The sequence below is a fragment of the Phoenix dactylifera genome, chromosome 9 (assembly GCF_051530095.1).
Source record: "Phoenix dactylifera cultivar Ajwa chromosome 9, Ajwa_hap1_PhDact_Kaust_v1.1, whole genome shotgun sequence".
NCBI classification, from domain to species: domain Eukaryota; kingdom Viridiplantae; phylum Streptophyta; class Magnoliopsida; order Arecales; family Arecaceae; genus Phoenix; species Phoenix dactylifera.
In genome coordinates this window covers 23,232,590-23,255,532 of record NC_143198.1, presented here as the reverse complement: position 1 = coordinate 23,255,532, position 22,943 = coordinate 23,232,590, and the positions used below count along the sequence as shown (strand labels likewise).

At 38.8% G+C, this 22,943-nt stretch overlaps 1 protein-coding gene across 3 annotated transcripts; it reads left to right on the top strand.

The window, feature by feature from the left end:
* Window positions 1-6,910: 6,910 nt before the first annotated feature.
* Window positions 6,911-22,652, top strand: LOC149752892 (universal stress protein PHOS32-like). 3 transcript variants are annotated; one of them, XM_089925429.1, is made up of 3 exons: window positions 6,911-7,929; window positions 21,810-21,855; window positions 22,347-22,652. In XM_089925429.1, the coding sequence occupies exons 1-2, from the start codon at window positions 7,106-7,108 to the stop codon at window positions 21,847-21,849; spliced, it is 864 nt and encodes a 287-aa protein (XP_089781555.1). In that variant the 5' UTR covers window positions 6,911-7,105; the 3' UTR covers window positions 21,850-21,855; window positions 22,347-22,652. The 3 variants fall into 3 exon arrangements, with proteins under 3 accessions (XP_089781555.1, XP_089781557.1, XP_089781556.1); XM_089925430.1 differs by having other exon boundaries at window positions 6,915-7,910; XM_089925431.1 differs by lacking the exons at window positions 21,810-21,855; window positions 22,347-22,652 and adding an exon at window positions 8,358-9,569 and having other exon boundaries at window positions 6,912-7,910.
* Window positions 22,653-22,943: the final 291 nt, after the last annotated feature.

Genomic DNA, 22,943 nt, shown 5'->3' with positions numbered 1-22,943 from the left:
GCTGCTCCCCGCTCGGATCACGACACGCGTCAACCCTAAGAGTTAAGGGCGCCGCATTTAATCCGAACCGACACTTCGAATACGGAAGCGTCGCGTCGGATCGTGTGGTCTCATTATGAGCCCACGACGTGAGGACGCTTCGAAAAATGAAAAGGGGGATGATAAAACGTCTCTGGAGAAAGAGGCGCTGCCCATTAAAAGCATCTCGAAACGCGCGAAAATTCAAAATCCCCTAAACCACATTAATACTACTTCCCGTGCTCGAACTTCCGAATAGTTCGAGCTCGGAAGTCGGGGGATAGTGTTGGGGGGAAAAAGTGTCGCCACGCATTGGTGAACAAACCCCTCCGAGCAGGGGCCGACCGAGCAGACCCCTCCGAGTAGGGGCCAGCCGAGCGGATCCCTCCAAGCAGGGGCCGACCGGGCAGACCCCCCGAGCAGGGGCTCACTGAGCAGACTTCCTTCGGCTTGGGGACACAGTCTTACCAACCTGAGGACGCCTAGGTTGCACACTAAGGTTACGTCCACCTGCAGCACGGCCGTGCAGACAATTAATGTGTAAGGGTCATGCAGACACCCGGTTCACTCAACAGTCAAAGCGCATGGCCCTTGCAGGCCCCTGGGCTTACTCAACAATTAAAGCGTATGGTTTCCGTCACCTACGGACATCAAGTCTCTCACGGCAAATCCGCATGCCTACAAATGATGGCGACTCCGCGACGACATGCTCCGGCCTAATCTCCTACCATGATAGCATTGACTTACATGAACAAGCATTGATGACCAATTGTACGACAACCAATTTGCTCTGTCACATCACAGGTAGCCTGATCCTCCCTATAAAAGGGGAATTCCTCCACTTAAGGCGGGGGTTCTTCTTTCCGTCTCACTCTTTCTTTCCTCATACAGACCCTTGACTGACTTAGCCATCGGAGGGCAGGCGTCGGAGAGCCCGGCCACCGGCTTCTTGCAGGTCTCCAGGAGAACGCCGCCCACCGACGCGCCGCTACCCAGGCAGCGGAGCTCCTCTTCTCCAGCCAACGGCCGCCCCCGGGTCCAATTTTCAGCAACAATTAGTATACGTGTTTTTTTTTTTTTTGTTCTGGTTTTAATGCTCCTGCCTCCCAAACTCCTCCCTCTATTAATTAAGCGAATGGTGGAGAGTCAGAAGAGAAAAGAAAGATAACTATTTTCTCTTCTGGCCACCGTTTCTTCGTTCCCTACCAACATCACCCTGTTTTTGGGCCCAAAAATATTAGGCCTCCTTAAACCTCAAGCCCGAACGAGTTCAGGCCTCCAAGAACTAGGTCGAAGAATATAACTCGGCCGCGGAAGCTATTGACCGCCCTGGATCAAAGAAAGCCACCATGAATGCCACAAAAATAAGTATCCCTTACTAAAAAAAAATTAACAAGAAAGGAAGAAGGAAGAAAAAGCCACCACGTTTCATCTTCTTCACTACTAGCCTTATCATCCTGATATCCAAAGAGCAGTGCTGTGGTAACCTGGAAACTTCATAGAAAGTTGGACGACTGATATGCAAGCTCTTCTATTGCTTCCATTTTAAATATTGTCATTCAAGCTGCTAGTTTGTGGAGCAATGAGAACGTGAAGACCTATATAGTCATATGCTTAATTCCACACTGATTACGCACTAGAAAGACTTTGGATATCTATGCAGGCCAAGAAATTCAAAATTAGCTAGTTTTCTTCTTTTTGGATAAGATCTTAGATTGTTCGAAACAATATTAGAGTTTATAGCCCATAGGTGGAGCAAGGGGACCTACAACAAGAGCCTTTTTGGGGCTGACTATATATTAACTGCAGTTTTTATAATTGGATTTGATTAAGTTTGGGTCCTTAACCTAGCAAGATGCCAAGATTTAAATAGTGAGATATTTGAGTCCATGACTTACATGGTGAGATATGTGAGGGTGTTTGTAGTTGGATTTGATTCAATTTATAGTCTTAGCTTAGCAGGAATGCAAGAGTTTAAATATTGAAAGTATGTAATCTGTGCCCCCGTGCGCGCGCGCGCACACAGACATATATATATATATATATAGTCCAACGTTGATTATACACCAGAGAGATCTTGGATACAAAAATATTGAACCATTCCTAGTAGAAAAATAAATAATTGCAATGTCTCTCCTATGTGGAACTCATTGACTTTGTATTTTATGTACAAGATCTAGTATCTCAAATCATTCCAACACCTTTCCCATGTGGACTATTTGTCCTTGTATTTTACATTCAAGATTTAGTACCAAATCTTGATGACATCCTATGCAAATTTACATTATCAAACAGAAAGCCATCTCGCATACTCTTGGATTGTCCTGAAAATTCTCACTCGACTATCTTGAGCTTGAACAATGAAACCTGGCCTATCATTGTCCAACATCGTCCTTGCTCAATCTAATGTTTTGAGGTTAGCCATAGCCTGGTCCATTCACTGCATGGAAACAACCAAACTCCGTTATTTAAACCCAAATGGACGATTTAGCCATAGTTTCCACAACCTGGCTCGCGAATTCAATGAACGCCTTCGCTCTTTGATTGGCTTGACCAAAGAATGTGATAAAAACCCACCAAAAGTTATCGCCACCCTTAGCTGGCCACAGCCTAACCCTCATCTTTGCAACCTACGCTCTTTAGCGGTATCCCGGGACTCGCAAGCCCGGCTTTCCTCCTTCCAGGCTCCTCAATAGAAACCTCCTCCCCCTGTCCTCGGCGGCATTCCATCTCTATCCATAAATCCATCATGTCCTTTTCCATTTTCTAGTGGAATAATGCCAATAGGCACCGCATACGCTACCCTTTGGCGATCTACAAACCCGTAAAAGATGAGTGTTGGGGCCCAGTACTGCATCCATAGAACATGTCCCATGTGACCTCGTTCTCATCTTTTTGTGTGGCTTGGCTTGACGTATGACCGGGAACCAGAACCTAGAGAGCCGTTGGTGTCCAACTCTTGGAATTTTCACGGGCCATGGCTTTTGGCACATTGGTTTGGATGTCCTTATCTTTTCTCTCTGAGCCAGTTTTTTCTTTTAATTATTATTATTATTTTTTAAGGTAGCATGCATGATTCTTCAGTCCTACTCCTAATCCAATTACCTTTTTTTACAATTCAGACTTATCTGGAGAATTAAAGGAGTGATGCGAACATGATGTGTAGAAAGCCACGTAGATCTTCATATTACCCACCTAAAGTAGGCTAGGAAACCAACATTTTGATCATACACCGAGCTAGTAGTTACATGAACTATATAATATATTTGTAAGGAGAAAGATGAGCTATGTTAATCAACAATTGTAGAGGAGTCTGCAAGTTTGTATCACTAAGGGCTACCCCATGGCCCATGTATAGGCAGGCACCTCATGAATTGGGTGGTGTCTAACACAAGTAACATCGATGTTGTATGGGTTATGCAGATGGAGGCAAAGCTAAGGTAAAGCTCCAATTACATTGCTTTTATGGATGGCTTTTTTTTTTCCACTTCATATAGCATCTACGCGTAAGCATGCATGCTTGCATGTATGCACATGCATATGTATCTATTTATGTAAAAATATCATATATAATGATTGTTGCTCGTTAGTAGTTATTATATAATCATTTAATATTTTATAAAAAATAGAAAAATTCATCAAATATTATTCTGTGTCAACCTAAAATTTAGATGGATAGTGGCTTGTTATCTAACCAACTAGCAATTTCTGGTGTTTCACTGCTCTCATAAAATTAGGAGCCAATTCAGGATGTTTAATCGCATGACACAAATTTGGTGGCTTTCTCCATATTCAAATCCGTGGATTGCGAGAGAGAGAGAGAGAGAGAGAGAGAGAGAGAGAACCATAGAATATGTAATTAAGAAATGTCCAACTAGAAACAAATCCTAATTGGAATATATGGTGGCTGTTGTCGATGGAAGACAGATTTGACAATAGGAAGCTAGAGATTCACATGGAATCATGTCATCCCCTAATATGTTACTTCCAGGATGGCTTTGATAGGGACATGATAGAACATCTTTATAGGTTATAATAAATACACTATGAAGTATGGAGTATATACACATATTTTTGATTATAAATTTATTTTTTCAAAAAAGGGAACAATCTGCTCCATTGAGATAACGAAGAGTATAAGATAATTAAGCAAGTTCTACTTGCTTACTTTGTAACTTAAGGTTATGTTTGATGTCAAGAATGGAAATCAGGAATAATTTTTTTATTCCTAGAAAATCTATTTCTAGAAATTGTCGGAAATGATTAGTTTGACTTCTTTGTTTAATAATATAATAATATTATTTAATAGTATTATTAATATTGCAATATTAATAGAATAATACTAATACTACTAATACTAAAATAGTATTATATTATATTAATATCATATTATACTATTCCAATAGTGTGCAGCGATATGCTTCACTTTGCTTAAGACATATTCAATATTATCCTCAAAGCAATCAGGTGTTACAATTGCAAAGTAGGCCATTTCACAATGATGGCTAGGTAGAAGATGGGACGTTCATGGGGAGATGGCAGGCTGTATTTGTTAAGTAAATAGATAACAACAATGTCTCCTTTATATATATACACAAAGAAATGTTATAAATATACACTTGCATTATCATTATATGCCGAGTAAATCATACTTTCCTATAACAATCTAGAATTTCATATAAAATAGCTAGCCAAAAAATATTATTTGAATTTTCTTGATCCTGTACAAGTACTCAGATCTATCCAGCAAAATAAACACACGCCCGCACGGTTCCTCACATATTTTTTTCGTTTAAGTCCTGACGTCTTCGTCATGTTAATGATTTAAATTCATTCAAATCTAATCATAAATACCATTTGTAACAATTCTAGTCGGAAGGTATTATTTAGATTTTTTAATCTTATATAAATACCTAATATCTATTCAATAAAATAATTGATATGGAACTAAATAGATGCCTGCATGGTTCTTACATTCTCTGTCTTCGTCTGCTTCAACAATTAGGGGCGACCGATGTCTGAAGCATCCTAGAAGAAATTGGTTCTTGGCATTAAAGTCCTCGATGATCTTCATACGACGCTATTGTCTCCACGGGCATGGAAGCGTTTGAGCTAATGTGAAACCCGCCCAGGAAGGGCAGCTCACGGGATAAGTTAGAAAACAAAAAAAAGGGAAAAAAAATGAAAGGCCGACAGTTGGCATACAACCGGTATCGTTCCAGCTTCCATTATCCTGCAAAAAAAGCTCTAGCTTCGTCTTCGCTCAAGCCAACGTCATTTTTTTTTGTTTTTTTAATGTAAATTAAGCCTGCATGGCCGATGATTCAACGACCTTCCAAGCTTCTTCAGATCATCAGAAGTGCATGCAGCCAATTATGAAGACGCTAAAAAATCCAAAACTTTGAGACCATCTGTTTCCTCTAACGGACTGAGGTCACCAACCAGTTATAATTCATCCAATAAGTGATATAAAAAAAAATCTTTATAAACTTGTCCCCCACCCAAAGGAGGGGCAAAAGTTTTAGGCCATCTCTTTTCTCGTTTTCTTTCGCAATGCCATGGAGAACATCCACCTTCAATTTTACTAATGAAATGAAATAATAATAAATGAAAATAAAAAAAATAGAGATAGGGAAAAGAAAAATTTAAAATAAATAAAAAAAAGGAAGGAGGGGGGAGGAAACTCCTCTTCTAAGATAGAAACCACATAACCTATATATACTAATGAAGGATAATCTCTAAATTTGTATAGGCCCTTTCCAACAAGCGAGTTGCGTATCAGTGATTTTCAATGCAAATGCATTCTCTGTCCAAACATACGTCCTTTTCAGAGTCTCATATGTGCTCTCCAACTATTTAGATATGCCTCACCTCTCATATTAGCTTTTGAGTCTTCTCTAAATATAATTGACCTGGACCCTCTCATATTAGCTTGCTATAATGATAATATTTTATCATAGATATTTTGGTCTAAAAAAATTTTATAAATCACATAGCTTTTCACACTAAAAGTGCTTTTCCGAAGAAAGCATCAAACACTTCTATTCCATCCAAAAATAGAGGTGTTTGGTAAAAAATTGAGAAGCTATTTTAGCTTTTTCGAAAAAACTCAAAAATGGAGCTCCTTTTTTTTTTTGGTGAAAATGGAGCTTCTTTGGAAAAATACTTTTAGATTTATAAATTTTTTTCTTTTTGAACCAAAATACCTATAATAAAATATTATAATTACAGAAAATATTGCTTTATATTACAAAAATTTGCAGAAGTCCCAATAAAAAAAACCCCAAAAACTAGTTCCTTAAAATATTATATTAATAAAATATTAATATATAATGATAATAATAATAATATTTTATATCTTTATTATTTTATTATACTATAAAAAAATTATATTATATTATAATACATTGATATATTATGTTATATAATATCAAATTATGTTATATATTATGCTATAGTATATAATATTATATTATTATATTATAAAAATATAATATTACATTACGTTAATATTATATTATATCATGTATTTATGTATTAATTATTTTATATTTTATTATAGTCTGTTGTATAATATTATCTAATATTTTTTATGGTCATTTTGTTATATCAAAAATAATTATATTTTTAAAATATAATTACTAAACAGTAAATAATATTTTATAAAATTTTTATTTTAAAAAACTCTATTTTAAAAAATTCTACCAACAAAAACTCTAGCGACAACGGCTCTATCTTAGACAGCAAATAGCCAACCTCTAGCATCCATAATATCGCGCAATGATCTCGGAAAAGTATCCAGAAAAAGTAACAGAAAAAAAAGTAGAAGGGCATTTCCGTCATCGTGCGTAAACAAAATTCCCTGCCCCCGTTTCCGAATTCTGGTTCGTTCCTCCCCGTTTACACTTACACCCATGACGTCATTCGGTACGCCCTCCTCCCACTGTTTCCCTTCCCCAAAACCATCCTGAAATCCACTCCCAAAACTCTCTCACCTTCGACTTCGCCTCTTAACGGTATACCAAAGAAGAACCGAATTTTTGCGCGAGAAAAGAACGAAACTGTAAGAACCCTAGCCACCCGAGGCATGATTCCCCAGCAGACCCTGCCCGAATCCGACCGCCAGGCCAAGGCCACGCCGGTCGCCGCGGCGGCAGGGGCGACTGCGGCCGCGCAGACGATCCAGCCCTCCTCCCCGCGCTTCTTCTTCTCCTCCGCCGCCGCGGCGAGCCCCTCCGCCGGGTCCCACCGGCGGATCGCGATCGCCGTCGACCTCTCAGACGAGAGCGCCTACGCCGTGAAGTGGGCTGTCCAAAACTACCTCCGCCCCGGGGATGCGGTGATCCTTCTCCATGTCCGTCCCACCAGCGTCCTCTACGGCGCCGACTGGGGCTCTATCGACCTCTCGGTGTCGGCCAACGCGGCCGCGGCGGAGGAGGTCGACTCCGAAGAGTCTCAGCGGAAGCTGGAGGACGACTTCGATGCCTTCGCGACCACCAAGGCCCAGGACCTCGCCCAGCCGCTCGTGGAGGCCCAGATCCCCTTCAAGATCCACATCGTCAAGGACCACGACATGAAGGAGAGGCTCTGCCTCGAGGTGGAGAGGCTCGGGCTCAGCGCCGTCATCATGGGGAGCCGGGGGTTCGGGGCCTCCCGGAGGACAAGCAAGGGAAGGCTCGGGAGCGTCAGCGACTACTGTGTCCACCACTGCGTTTGCCCCGTTGTGGTCGTCCGGTACCCCGATGAGGGGTCCGGCGCCGGAGCGGGTGCAGGTTGCATCGCCGACGGTGGAGAGGCGGTGGCGGCCAAGGGGATTCTGGAGAAGGAGGCAGAGTTGCATCCGGTGCCGGAGGAGGAGCAGGAGTACCACGATGCCTCCGATGAGCAGAAAGGTTGGGGCTTTTACCATCGGTACATATGATATTTTATTTCTTGTATGGATGTGATCTTTATTGCTGATTTTGGGCAGTAGGTGATATGAAATATTGACTTTGATCTGGACTAAAGTTGCTCTAACTTATGGTAGCTTTGAATTTCTTTGTTATTGCTTCGTTATATGCATATTATGCCTCTGTTGCATGGGAAAAGAAAATAGAGATCGGTAGGGCTTGCTCCAGTCTTGACTTATCTAAATAGGTTTTGGACCTGCAACCTTTGCTTAATTTTCAATTTCTTTATTATATTTTGATTTAATGGAAAAAAGAAGCTAAAAGAAGCTGAAAGGGTGGAGATTTTGGCTTAGGGTGCAGTGGACCGTAACGATTTTTGGTTGTGGATGAGACTGTCTTACTTTTTCTAATTGTTTGATCTGAGGTTAGATTACTATTTTTTTGATGCAGGTGCATGAACGTCAGACAACTTACATGCCATTTTCAGAGTATTAAATGGCCGAATTTAGAAAAGTTATTAACATAAAGGTTTCAGGTCTCTTTCTCTTCTTTCCAACAAGCCTAAGAATATTAAAATCCGAGTTATGGTTGGAAAGTTATAGGTATTTCAAGAGGCAGGTGTCTTTTGACCTTTTAAATTTCCTAAGAGAATTTAGTTGGTTTTGATGTCTTTTATTGTGTGAGTTACCCATATTAAGGTGACTTTTGACCTTTCATTTTCTTTTGTCTTTTCATGTTACCCATGACTTGCCTATAAATAGTCATGAATTGTAATGAGAAGGCATCCAAGTATTTGAATGAAAGTTATCTTTCTCCTTGCACAAGAAATTTATCTTGTCTTTTCTCCCACTTCCATTGGATTGCAAATTGATCCAAGCGGTATCAAGTGGTATCAGAGCGAGGTTATCATCTCTTGACGTTTCGAGAGGAATCCTATCGCATTTCTCGTGGTGGTGTTGACGCAAGCTTCAACCAACCATGGCAAGCCGAGGCAACCAAAGTCGTTCTAGCGATGAAGAACCTCGTAGAGAGCGAGATCTTCGCGACATAGAGAATGATAAGTTGCGGCGGCAAGTCCAAAATCTTACCGAAAGGTTGGCTCGTTATGAGCAAAACCCGAGTGAAGAGGAGGGCGGCACCACTGAAGAAGATCGCAACACCTTCCGTGACCAAAGTTTACGTCGTGGTAGGAGGAGCAACTCTTCTTCATCTCACCAACATCGTCATCAATTTCGATTTCCAGACATCAGGGTAGACATTCCTGAGTTTGAAGGAAAAATGCAATCCGACATCTTTCTAGATTGGCTTAACACTGTTGAGCGGATCTTTGACTACAAAGAGGTCCCCGATGAGCTTAAAGTGAAGATTGTAGCCATCAAGCTTCGAAAGCATGCATCAATCTGGTGGGAGCGCCTCAAGTTGCAAAGAGCAAAGGAGGGCAAAACCAAGATTCGTACTTGAGAGAAAATGAAGAAAGAGCTTCGCAAAAAGTACCTTCCCGAAAATTATCTTCAAGATGCATTTCTCACTATGTATCAATTCACTCAAGGGATGCGAACCGTGGAGGAGTACACTGAAGAGTTCGACAATCTTATGGTTCGTTGTGGTGTAGCAGAGGCCGAAGAGCAAACAATAGCTCGTTACCTTAGCGGATTGAGGCGTGACATCCATGATATGGTACACCTCCATTCTTTTATTTCTCTTAATGATGTTATTAAACTTGCTACTAAGGTGGAACGCCAACTTCAACAACGGCGAGAAAAGGGTTTAACAAATGCTCCTGGAGGCCGAAATTTCAAGCGTGAGGGCATTCCTAACCGGGGGAGTGCATCGCAATCTCATTCATCTTCTACATCTAAGCCAACCACGATGGTGAAAAAAGATGCTTCATCTTCTTCTCGGCCAACATCATCTCGACCTCAATGTTTCAAGTGTTCTGGCTATGGGCACATTGCTTCTGAGTGTCCAAATAGAAGAGTGGTTTCTCTTGCCGAAGAAGGTGATAGTGAAGAAAATGAGTCAGATTCTATATATGATGAAATTGAAGGAGACATCACATATAGTGATCATGGTGAAGCTCTTGTGGTCCGTCGAACCCTGAATTCAATACGAAGTGAAGATGATCACATGTGGCTCCGGCACAACATCTTTCATACTCGATGTACGGCTCATGGCAAAATTTGCAATGTTATTATCGATGGAGGAAGTTGCGAGAATTGCGTCTCAATGGAGATGGTGGAGAAGTTGAAACTCAAGACAAAACCTCACCACCACCCATATTCTCTTTCTTGGCTCAAGAAAGAAAATGAGGTAAAAATTTCCCAACGTTGCCTTGTTCAATTTTCAATTGGGAAAAATTACCGTGATGAAATATGGTGTGACGTGGTTCCTATGGATGCTTGCCATTTACTTTTGGGGAGGCCATGGTTATTTGATAGAACGGTTGTTCATGATGGATACAAAAATACTTATGCATTCTTGAGGGATGGTGTCAAAATAACCCTTGGGCCTTCAAAAATGGACAACACACCCAAAACCATTAAGGGAGAGGGAAGTACCTTTTTGTCCATGGCAGAATTTGAAGTTGAAATTCGAAAAGCCTCCCAAGCATATGCTCTCATAGTGGTGGAATCTAACCCGGAAGGCAATTTGTTGCCACCCAAGATTACTTCTTTTTTGCAGGAATTCCGAGATGTGACTCCCGATGAAATTCCTTCTGGTCTTCTACCAATGAGAGAAATTCAACATTGCATTGATCTTATGCCAGGTGCAACTTTACCAAACAAGGCGGCATATAGAATGAGTCCCAAGGAGCATGAAGAATTGCAAAGACAAGTGAACGAGTTGGTGGCCAAAGGCTTGGTACGTGAAAGCATGAGTCCATGTGCGGTTCCTGCCTTACTTGTCCCCAAAAAGGATGGAACATGGCGCATGTGTATTGATAGCCGAGCTGTTAACAAGATCACCATCAAATACCGTTTTTCTATCCCTCGGCTAGACGACATGTTAGATCAACTTGCCGGCGCTTGCATCTTCTCCAAGCTTGATCTTCGAAGTGGCTATCATCAAATTTGCATGAGACCGGGTGACGAATGGAAGACGGCATTCAAGACAAGAGATGGACTATATGAATGGCTTGTGATGCCATTTGGGCTCTCTAATGCACCAAGCACATTCATGCGCCTCATGAACAAATCTTCAAGCCTTATATAGGTAAATTTGTCGTTGTTTACTTTGACGACATTTTGGTCTATAGCAGGGATCAAGAGCAACACTTGGAGCATCTTAGACAAATTTTTATGATGTTGTGAAAGGAGAAGCTCTATGTCAACCTTCGCAAATGCGACTTCTTGACCGATAGCCTAATATTTTTGGGTTATATGGTCACCGCCAACGGCATCAAAGTTGATCCTAAGAAGATTGAAGCTATCTCTAGTTGGCCGGTACCTCGTACCATTCACGAGATCCGGAGCTTTCATGGGTTGGCCACATTTTATCGAAGGTTTATACGACATTTTAGTTCTATTATGGCCCCCATCACAAATTGCTTGAAAGGTGGATCCTATCAATGGACTATGGAGGCTCAAGAAAGTTTAGAGAAGCTTAAGGTATTAATGACAACGGCCCCTATCCTTGCCTTGCCAGATTTTGAAAAAGTTTTCGAGGTGGGTTGTGATGCCTCTAATGTGGGCATTGGCGCAGTGCTTAGTCAAGAAGGACGCCCTATTGCCTTCTTTAGTGCCAAACTTGGAGATGGGCGAAAGAACTATTCAACATATGATAAAGAATTTTATGCTATTGTTGAGGCTCTTCGTCATTGGCGGCACTATCTTGTGACTAAGGAATTTGTTCTCTACTCCGATCATGAAGCCTTGCGATTCCTCAATACTCAACACAAGCTTAGTGCAAGGCATGCCAAGTGGATTGAATTTTTGCAATCTTTTACCTTCACCATCCGTCATAAAGCCGGAAGTCTCAATCAAGTTGCGGATGCTCTTAGTCGAAGACATGCTTTGTTGTCAACCTTGGAGATTAAGGTAATCGGTTTTGATTTCATCAAAGATCTCTATTCTAATGATGATTATTTTGGCGAGATTTGGGCTCGATGCAGTGATGCTCCTCATGAAGATTATTCAATTCAAGAAGGTTACTTATTTAAAGGTAACCAATTATGTATTCCTAATTGCTCTCTTCGCCAAGCAATCATCAAAGAAGCCCATAATGGAGGACTTGGAGGACACTTTGGCCGAGACAAGACTTTAATCCTTGTCAAAGAAAATTTTTTTTGGCCGAAGATGAGAAAGGATGTAGAGAGACATGTCAACTTATGTCGAACATGCCATATTGCCAAAAGCCGAGCTCAAAACACCGGCCTTTATACTCCTCTTCCTATACCTCAAGCTCCATGGGAGGATGTAAGTATTGATTTCGTTCTTGGTCTTCCTCGCACTCAACGTTGAAAGGATTCGGTCATGGTGGTTGTTGATCGATTCTCTAAAATGGCACATTTTGTACCTTGCGAGAAGACCTATGATGCATCTAAAATTGCTGATCTTTATTTTCGAGAGATTGTCAAACTTCATGGTATTCCAAAGACTTTCACTTCGGACCGAGATCCAAAATTTGTAGGACACTTTTGGCGGACTTTATGGGCGAAATTGGGCACCAAACTTCAGTTCAGTTCTTCTCATCATCCACAAACTGATGGTCAAACGGAAGTGGTGAATCGAAGCCTTGGCATTCTTATTCGAAGTTATTTGGGCAACAACAAGAAGCAATGGGACTTAATTCTTCCTCAAGCGGAGTTTGCATACAACCGCTCAAGTAGTTCTACTACCGGTGCTAGTCCTTTTGAGATCGTCTATGGGTGCAATCCTAATGGCCCCCTTGATCTAGCTCCCCTTTCTCATGTTGTTCGATTTAGCGGTGATGCAGAAGCAAGGGCTAATGAAATCAAAAAGATGCATGAGCAAGTTCGATCCAAGATTGAGAAGAACAATCAAAAGTTTAAGGAGAGAGCTGATAAGTATCGACGCTCGGCATCATTTCAAGAAGGCGACCTTGTATGGATTCATCTTCGTAAAGAACGATTCCCCCATGGAAGATATAGCAAATTACAAGATCGTGCCGATGGACCATTTCGAGTTCTTAAGCGTATTGGAGAAAATGCCTATCAAATTGAACTTCCTGGTGACTATGGAGTTTCTGCTACCTTCAATATTTCTGATTTAATTCCATATCATGATAAAGAAGAGGCATTGGGCAACTCGAAGACGAGTTGAGCTTCAACCGGGGGAGTATGATGCAGGTGCATGAACGTCAGACAACTTACATGCCATTTTCAGAGTATTAAATGGCCGAATTTAGAAAAGTTATTAACATAAAGGTTTCAGGTCTCTTTCTCTTCTTTCCAACAAGCCTAAGAACATTAAAATCCGAGTTATGGTTGGAAAGTTATAGGTATTTCAAGAGGCAGGTGTCTTTTGACCTTTTAAATTTCCTAAGAAAATTTAGTTGGTTTTGATGTCTTTTATTGTGTGAGTTACCCATATTTAGGTGACTTTTGACCTTTCATTTTTTTTTGTCTTTTCATGTTACCCATGAAATTCTTTGCTTTATATGATTTTATGTGAGCTGACTAGTTGCTGATATAATTTTCTTCCTTGGGATTTCTGGAGATCAATTTACAAAATCCCTCTTATCATCTGCATCCTTTTAGTTCAGAGATACTGTGTTTATTTCAACTAATGTATACCTAAACCTTAACTAACAAATCATACCCAATTTGTGGTGGTTTTTATTCCATGTACAATTTGAAGTATTACTAGAATCCACTTCTTACAACTGGCAGACAACCTGTTGTCAGCTTGTTTATGAATTTCTGGTGTTTTCCATGCCTAAGCAACTTACGGGCTCTATTGATTTGCAAAGAGCTGATTTGCAATTCAATCCATTTCTCCTTAGTGGTGCATGGTATACTCAAATCATACACTTTACATGCATAAGTTTTATGACAGCATTGTTTCTATCTCCACTTCTCTTATTTTTTGGTTATGATGCATCACCTTGCATCAATTGTAAGATTCATATTTTTACCTGTTCTGCTCATTGTTGGTTTTTAGTAATGTGTCACTTGAGCCCTTTGAGCTCTTTAATTTTATAGTAATTTTTACATGCTTATTATAGATTGTCTAAACTTCCAAAATGGTAGATGAGGTCTGGTAATCTACAAGATTTTACCATGCTTATATGTTTAATAATTAAAACCATCATTGCGGATAAATCCAAGTGAACCTTGTTGGCTATACTAGTTACAATATTTTTGTGGCTCAAATTTTAAAAAAGATGTATGAATTTGAGGAATCACAAATACAGTGTGCTATGCAGTTTAAAATTTTATTATTAAACTTAAATTAGTCAACCATCCATTATTATAAGATTTTTGTAATCTCTCAGTGTTTTATTTATGAGTAAAATTCTTTTTATTATATGTTCATGACTTGAAGGTAAGGATAAATAACAAGGATTTATGTTTAATGCGTGGTGTCTTTGCTAGTCGTTAGTTGGCGTGGTAAGGTACTGTACTATGCTGTGCTTATATTGTATCATTTGGTATACTATATTATGTAGTATTTAACAATGTTGAGGTGTTATAATGGTATCATTTTTCTACAATAATACAACAAATCTACAGAACATAAAAATGTCTATATAGTAGATAATACTTCATCTGAAATGGGTCATTTTCCTCTCAACGAATGGAAAACCACCTTGAGAATTCAGCCTTGGGGAAATTCTAGAGCAAGGAGGAGGAATGAGGTGAATCCTTGGTTCCAAGCTTGGCTATGAGCTTTGGAAAGCAGATAGAGAGTGATCCCCTATCATTCAAATTGGCTATACGTGAGAGGACTGTGTTTGGGACTATTATTCTGTGTTGGATTTGGTCAATCAATCACAATGTTCTAAAGACCTCTTTGATGACCTAGGTAGCTGCTTAGGCTTTGGCACAGAGAAATTGGATATAGAATGTTTCCAAACCCCTACTTCTCTGGTCTCAGTACGTTTAATTTGATATCTTATGCTTCTAATTTTGGATCAAAATGTCTTTTTCTGATTTCACTTTATATTTGTTATTTTTAGATTTATTATCTTGGGCTGCGTAATCTTTGGGTAGTATCTTACATTCTTTCAAAACATCAATCAGAACGGATATTAGTTTAGGGATTGATTAATTTGAACGGTCTTTTGTTTTTAGGATTATGATCATGATATTATGCTAATGGCTAGAGCACTTAGTGCATTTGCCTCTAACAGCTAATTTACCTCATAATGCTAGATTACTATTGCATTGATGACAGGGCATCATCATCCATGCGTTCTGAGAGTATTTTTTTGACTTGTGAAGCTTGATACGTGTAGATCTCCTCCAGTGTTCTTACAAGAGTAATTTGACCCATGACATATGAACTTTAATAAATATTCTTTTTGGCACCTCAAATCAGAACAAACAATGATCATGTTTTGGGCAATTATTGTGCTTTTTGGCCCATTGGGCCTGCATCTATGGAATCTTGTAATCCTTCTTATGCTTAACCAATAAGTTTTGAGGGTTTTTATTCATGTACATTTTCTGAAAAACAACTAGATTGTGAGGGTTTTCATTCATTTACATTTTCTGAGAAACAACTAGATTGTGGTTTATTTTAATTTAGATTCCAATGAATCCAGAAAACTATATTAGGCCTTTTAAATGTGGACTAAACATGTTTTCTATACTTTTAGATGAAAGCACATAAGGTACTCATTCCTATACTAGATCAGACAAGTGTGCGAGACTAGAAAGTACAAGTAATCAAGCTTAAATTGCTCAGTTAAGTGGACTATTTTTGTTAGCTGTGAGTAAAGGGCCTTAGAGTTCTAGTAGGCAAGATCATGGACCACTCTAACTTGAATGTCATCAAAGTATTCAGTTACTGTACCTCGAATTGAATCTCATCAAGTGAATGAACTTCAGCAGGGCTTCAATATTTTGTCAGGTTTGGAGCACATGAACATGCTCCCTGTGTTAGTCCCAATAATCATCTCCCAATTTTCAAGTTTCAACCATTGTTAGTTAGCCTAATCGGGGACTTCAATCATACATCTCGAATAATCTCATGGACTTAAATAGTTTCACTTTGAGTCTTTGACAGGCTTTGTATGATTAGTTTGAGAACACATCCTAAAAATATTTAATCAAACATTTATCTCAAGTAGTTGGCCTTTTCCATTTATGGGCCTATATATATGTATTTTCCAAAACAAAGCCCTTTGAGTTCGATTTGATATGTTTGCAAGGGTTGCAAGGTTGATCGCTCTTCATCTTCTTGATGTTTGGTTTGGGGCCAATTTGAAATTTCATAGATATGTTGCATATGACTTCTAACTTAACATGGGGTGCAACTTAGTTGTGGCTTAGAATCCACAACTCAACTTCCTTTTTTGATTTTATGTTGAGGAGATTAGTTGTATAACCTCGTACCTCTTTCTCATTGCTTTGAAGAAAACCCCCAAAAATATCCCCTAGTGCCTTTCTAGTCTTGAGGATAAAGGGTGGTGGTTTGTTGCATGTGACACTTGTTTCATGCCATGTGGCATTCACATTTTAACTTCCACATAACTTGTTTTCTAGGTTAGTGAAGAGGGCTACTCCAGGTTTAAACCATGTTAATCTAAGGAACGACCTATCACGCTCTTTCTTGTCCTTTTGGATGATACCATAAAGCAAAAAAAGTTGAACCGTGCCGAACTGGATGGTTCCGGATGTGCCGATACTGAACTGGATTGGTCGGCTACTAGCATGTTTCGTGGGATAATTTCAGTTCGCCCCTGTTCGATAGCTAACATCCCTCAATTGCAGCTTCAATCCTCCCCCTCGATGCCCACACCCTAATTTGCATCCTCGACGCTCGACGATGATGCTAAACGATGAGGTCCCCGAAGCCCCAGGTAGGTCTCTTTCTCTCCCTCTCTCTCTCTTCCTCTTTCCTTCTCTCTCTCTCAAGAACAGCCTCTCTCCCTCTCTTCCTGTCTCTCGGCCTCTCTCCCCCCTCCCTCTCCTTCTCTCTCCTTCCCTTTCTCACTCTCTCTCCTATTTTTCTCTTTGTTTTTCCCTCTCTCTCCTTCTTCCTCTTCCCCTCTTCTATTGTCTTGTTCGGAACAAGGGAGAGTGGAATAGGGGAGGTTTCGAACCCTTTTTTTTTTTATTTTTGAATTTTGAATTGAAGTAGGCACATTATTTGCAAAATTCAGTTCAAAATATGAAAAAAAAAAAATAAAGGGGGCGAAACACCTCCGGCATGGTACAGTACGGGAGGGTACGGACCGTATTGTACCATGCCCGTCGCCGATCAACACAGGTCCTGGTTCCGGTTCGAAGAAACTTGCCATAAAGTGTCTTACCTAGGCCCTATTGTTCTTTTGAGAATCAAGAGCTAAGGTGGTTAATGGCATGTGTCCTTACATCATGACATGTGATAATTGTATGCTTTTTCATTCTCTTTTTAAATTTGTGGGTTAGTTGTTTTTTTTTGACTTGAGTTCGTCCAAATTGATTCGATGTTGTCAATCTTAACTCAGGAAACAATCTAGATTGTGCCCAACATGATTAAGTTGAGTGTAGGTAGTTTTTAGTTGGCTTTGGTGTATCCTATCTCCATATGGATGCAATTTGGTGCTAGTTAAAAATCAAGGCCTTAAAACAGCCAACTCAAAACCTGGAATTCAAATCCTTAAAATCAAGATCTAGCGTAGGGTTTTGGATTTAGTAGTTGATTGGAAGGACAAGTAAACCAAAACATCTATCTGGAAGCACAAAGCTTTGTAAACCCAAAACACCACCAACCTTTAAGTTTCTTTATGCTGATCAATGTTAAGAGCCACCAAACCTTGATTAGGTCCCAGGATTGATTTCTGCTCCATTGTTTGGTAGATCTTTTCTTTCAATTAAAACATGTGAATTCCTACCAAGAGAGAAAGCGAAAAAAAACAGTTGTGATTCAGTAAAGATCATACGGAAGAATTTGGAGGACCAATTTGAAGAAGTTGCATTTAATTTGGTAACCCATGACTTTGTATTTGAACTTCTGGGGATCAAGTTACTGCACCCTTGTCATCTGTGAACTCACTAGACAACTGAAGGTAGACCATACGGTCTGCAACTTGAATTGCTATTACTTTAGATCGGTTGCATGGCAGACTGTGCTTACTAGCACTTGCGTTGTATGTAGCATTATTTCTAAATGATAAGTTTGAAAAGCCCAATAAAGTATAGATCAGATTGAATTCTCGAGCTAAAATAATAACAGTAGACCATCAAAGTTTGGTTGCAGTGATATTCATGGCAAAGAAAAATATATCCAAAGACGTAGATATAAGCTTTCGAAGTTTGTTAATTTTCTATGAGAACAAACAAACAGAGAGCTAAATTTTCCTAAACAGAAGTTTTCCAGACGGTTTCCTTTGCAACCAAACATACCCAAAGTTAAAAAACAATCAAATAACTTTTAGTTTCACAAGATACTTATGATCATGCAATAAAGGAAGTCATTGAGTTTTGGAAGGTCAAGGGGCAGATTTATCTGGGTTCATTAAGGAATCATATAGAATATGCACATGCTCTTATTGTGAATTTCAGCACTTCTACCTGGAACAAGGAGCTGTTTTTGCACTTTACTCTGCTTGAGGTAACTAAAATTTAATTATAAAATTGTTAATGATAAATTAGATACGTAATAATAAAGCTAATTTTCTTGATTATTTATGATAACTTGATATTTCATGTAAAGCTAATTATTTTTTGAGTTCAAATAACTTAGAGATAAAGTTGAAAGTTTCACCTATTCCAATTTGTTTCTTTCAAACATCATATGCAAATTTATGTAAATCTTATAGAACTTTTGAACTGAATTTTTGAGGCTTGATCTCATGTCCATGCTCAGACCAGTTTCGTTCAAATCAACGACTTTTGGTCTTGGATAACTGTGCCCAAAATTGTGAAATACCAAACTGGATTTGTTTCCATCAAAAAACTAGCAATCATGGTCTTATTTGCATCTGCATGAATTGCTTGCGAGGAGTTATTGTGGACTTTGGATCTGCATTGCCCAAAATTTTATTCTCCATGTGCCATTTTAAAGGACCATCAAATTATAATATAAAGTATTTTTGTTGAGTTAAATTTAGGATTTAGTTCAATTTTTACAAGACAGATTTATTCTCATGATTTATTGTTCATGTGCTTAGTAAAATTATAAGCAGCACTGTTACATTTTCCCTTTTTTGGCATGTTCAATAAATTATTTACTGTTCTTTCGGCAAGTGTTCTGTATGGTGTTGCATAAAGTTTCTCTAAGTGAGAGTAATCAAGAAAACATGATTACTTACTCCCAATTTGGCACTCATCATTTTAAGTATATAATCACTCAGTTCAATACTTCTACTTTTTTTCTTAAAAAGATAAATTCTTACTAGCTAATAAATAAATCTAGCAAATTAATTCCCCAAAAACTACTGTTGCGCTATGTTGTTAGTGGCATTTCTTTGACTGTGATGTTGTTGGCAATGGAAACTCTTGCAAAGAAGTGCACTTTGCTGCTGCTTGTTTTGTTGATTTGAAGATGTTAATGAAGTAATGATTGGGTCTATAAAGATATACAGTTTTCATTTCTTGTCCTATTCTGAAGAAAACTTTCTGAAATGTGTCAGACTTGACTCTTTGGCTTATAATTTGTGCCTCAAACATCAATGCCTTGTTCAAATGCCCAAGCCTTTCATTGAGGATGATACTGGTGGCGCATGAGATTTCAGCTGAGTATTAGGTTATAGAGATTCTGAGCATTTGTTGAAAATTTTGAACTTGTATATGGCTATAATCAGTCTGCTATTTCTACAAAGACAATAGTAGTTATACCGTGAAATGTTTTTCCTTACATACTGTATGAGGACAGCCAAACACCTTAAAAAGCAGTTCCTTGCATCAAACCTTTTGTTCTTCCCTCTTTGTAGACTTGTTCCAGTTCATCAACCTAGAGTTGCTTTCTGGTTTGATAAGCTTAATTTGTGCAAATGGGTCGTCTAGGCTTATGTTAATGGATAGTTCAAAACCATGGTCCACTTGGGTTTGCTATTGGCTTGAGAACTCTTTAGGACTTTGAAGGATCACTCTTTGATGCACATGCTGACCCCATGCATATGATATAGGCTTTAAAGGTTAAGGTATTACTTTGAATTCGAATAGTTAGTGGAAATGGCAAGTTATGTTGCGTGGTTTTGATGAGAGCTGGAGTCTTGGTCTGGGCCTTTGACCTGACTTGTGAACCACTAAACAAGTTGCATTGACAGCTTGTGTTTCATAGTATTAGATAAAGTGAAACAATGGGATCTATGAGTTTATTGACTGTGAATATTCCAAGCCTCCCCTGTTACCCTGAAGGTGGTATTGGCATGAGAGATTTTAATTATGAAATTAATGAAAGATATTTAACTTCTAGTGGGAAGGAATTATATTCCTGTATTTAAGCCTCTCTTGTTTCCCAATAAATATTTAGAAGTAAATTTTAGAGAAAAATGTTTCTTGTCATAAACTATGTATTGAGCCTAGCCATACATAAGAAACAGGTGTTATGTGATGTCCTGCTGTTATATAAGTTTCATTTGCCATTGAAGTTGGTTCGCCATGGCAGTGGATCTTTTGAGGGTGGAAATTACGTTCCTGTAAATTTGTGCTGCAACTCTTAGATTTAATTGTTAGAAGTTGGTTTTAGAGAAAATATTTCCTTGTCATAAACTTAGATGTTGAGATTAGCCTTTCTGTAAAGAACTGGTGTGATTTAATATCGAGCCATCATCCAAGTTTCACTGAACCTTAGGAGTTGGTTTGCTCTGATAATGGTTGCTGTGGCCCCAGGGCACTTTATGCATACGAGCATTAAAACTTGATGGTGCATAATATATGTCTAGAAAATTAATAAGAATATTTTATATCTTCTAATCTTGTTAAAATGGTTGTGGACTTAATCTAGGGGGATTCAGCTAGGCATGATCTTTAATCTTCATGACACAAGATACAGTACTGTTCTGTATTCATTGACCTCCAAAGATATAAATTTGATTTATTCATATGTTTTCAAAGATGAACTATTGAGAATTTCTTATTATATGATGTAACCATATTTGGTTTACTAAAGGGAAATAATTTTATAAGAACTGTTCTTGCAAAGAAAGGAAACAGGGTCAGCACCTAAATAATGTTTAGGGATGAAGGTGATGTGCCTCAGGTGGCAGGTTCCCTTATTAGCAGAAATTTCAGTGGGTAACCCTGTTCTTTCAGACATGATTTTGAGTACCATACTCTACCAGTATGAAACCAATAGACTGATCATTGGTACCAAAAACTGTACCATGCCAATACCGTACCAGTTGGCCAGTATGGGTACCGAAACAGGTACTTAAAAACCTTTCTTTCAGATTTTTATGTGAGAGTTGTTCAGCAACTTTACATTGCTATTTGCTAGCTACTTCTTTGTGCTCTTCCCTGTGCAGTTAGCATTATTTGCAGATGCTTCTTTTAACTATCTTATATTTTACATTTTGCAACTAATATCTTTTCGGAATTCTGCAATCAATATTTGGATATACAATATATTGAATTTTTTTCCATTTTCTGTGCTCTGACATGTTATTGCTGTTTATGCAATTTTGTTAAATAGTTTCTTATTTGACACATTCTCATAAACATAGCAAATACAAGTGTTGCCAACATTATAACAAGTTTTGCTTCCTCAGCTTTAAAATTATATTTTCCGACTCTGCATGAACTTAAGCAAGTAATTTTGAAATATTATTTTTTTTTTCTTTTTGCAGATTCTTGATGAATATCTGGTTTGTTGCGTGGTCCTCTTGAATCCAGGTGAGGTGGTATGAACTTATGGTTGTACTATATTGATGTCTTTTGTTATTAACAATCTGCTTATTCTCCTCTCTTTTTTTTCCAAAAAAAATCTGCAATAGAAGTTGCTAGTTTTGTGAATCCTTGAGCCTGCAACCATGTATTTCCTAACTTTTACCCGTGCCACTGGCCATTCTGTAGCGTTTAACTTCTGACTTTTAGTCTTTTGACTTTATTACCTTATTCATACACTTGTTGGATCTTGCATGTCTTAAACCGGGTGTTGAAAATCTTCAGACAGTTGGGTGCTTCCCATGCATTTCGATGAATGCGAATTCCTATATCATTTGCATTTTCCTCCAGTCTGTGCTATGACCATGCGCACTCACTATCTTCATCCATAATTATTGGTCATCATGTTTTCTCTTAGTGAGATTATTAATGCTTTAAAACAAAAATTTGTTTTCTTATTGGAAGATCTAACTGATGAGGTATTTTGTTTTTTGTTACAGAAAGCGAAAAGCCATGAATCGAATGAAGGGAACTAGGTTGAGGCTTTTGTGGAGGGGACTCCGCTGTGTATTCAAGTGGTGCTAGTGTTACTGCTATCCCCTGTTTCACTTGTCAATTGCCTCTTGTAAACTGGATGAATGATGAGTACCTTAACTTTTGAGTTGGATTGTCCTAGGTCATCCAAAGGTTTACTGCTTTCTCCTGTGAGACATTTATGCTGTTGAAACGTTGCCCTGTTTTACTGTTTGTCTCTCTTTTGAACATAACTTGTATTTTTAGTTGATGCACCTGTTTTCTGGCAATAACTTGTTATCTGTACAGTTATCTGTTTCTTCCTTATTGCCAAGATTGCTATTGATGACATAAAACCCTCTCTTTCCAAGCTTTAAATGTTAAACTACAAGCAAAAGCCTGTATCTGTAAATCTCGAGTTGAATATTTGGATATGCTGAGGTCTGTTCCAAATATGCGGCAGTAGCTTGGCTGCTGCTGCTCCGGCGGAGAATTGGGTTGGACAAGGTCTCTAGCAGCCAGATAGGGACTAAGGAGATGCATCTCGCGGTACATGAAGTGAAAGCAATTTACCTAGGACAGTT

What these genes read in the sequence shown, in the direction of transcription:
- LOC149752892 (XM_089925429.1), top strand. Translation starts at nt 7,106, where the DNA reads ATGATTCCCCAGCAGACCCTGCCCGAATCCGACCGCCAGGCCAAGGCC. An exon ending in GGTTGGGGCTTTTACCATCG is followed by an intron (nt 7,930 to 21,809) that starts GTACATATGATA and finishes TTCTTTTTGCAG; the next exon opens with ATTCTTGATGAATATCTGGT.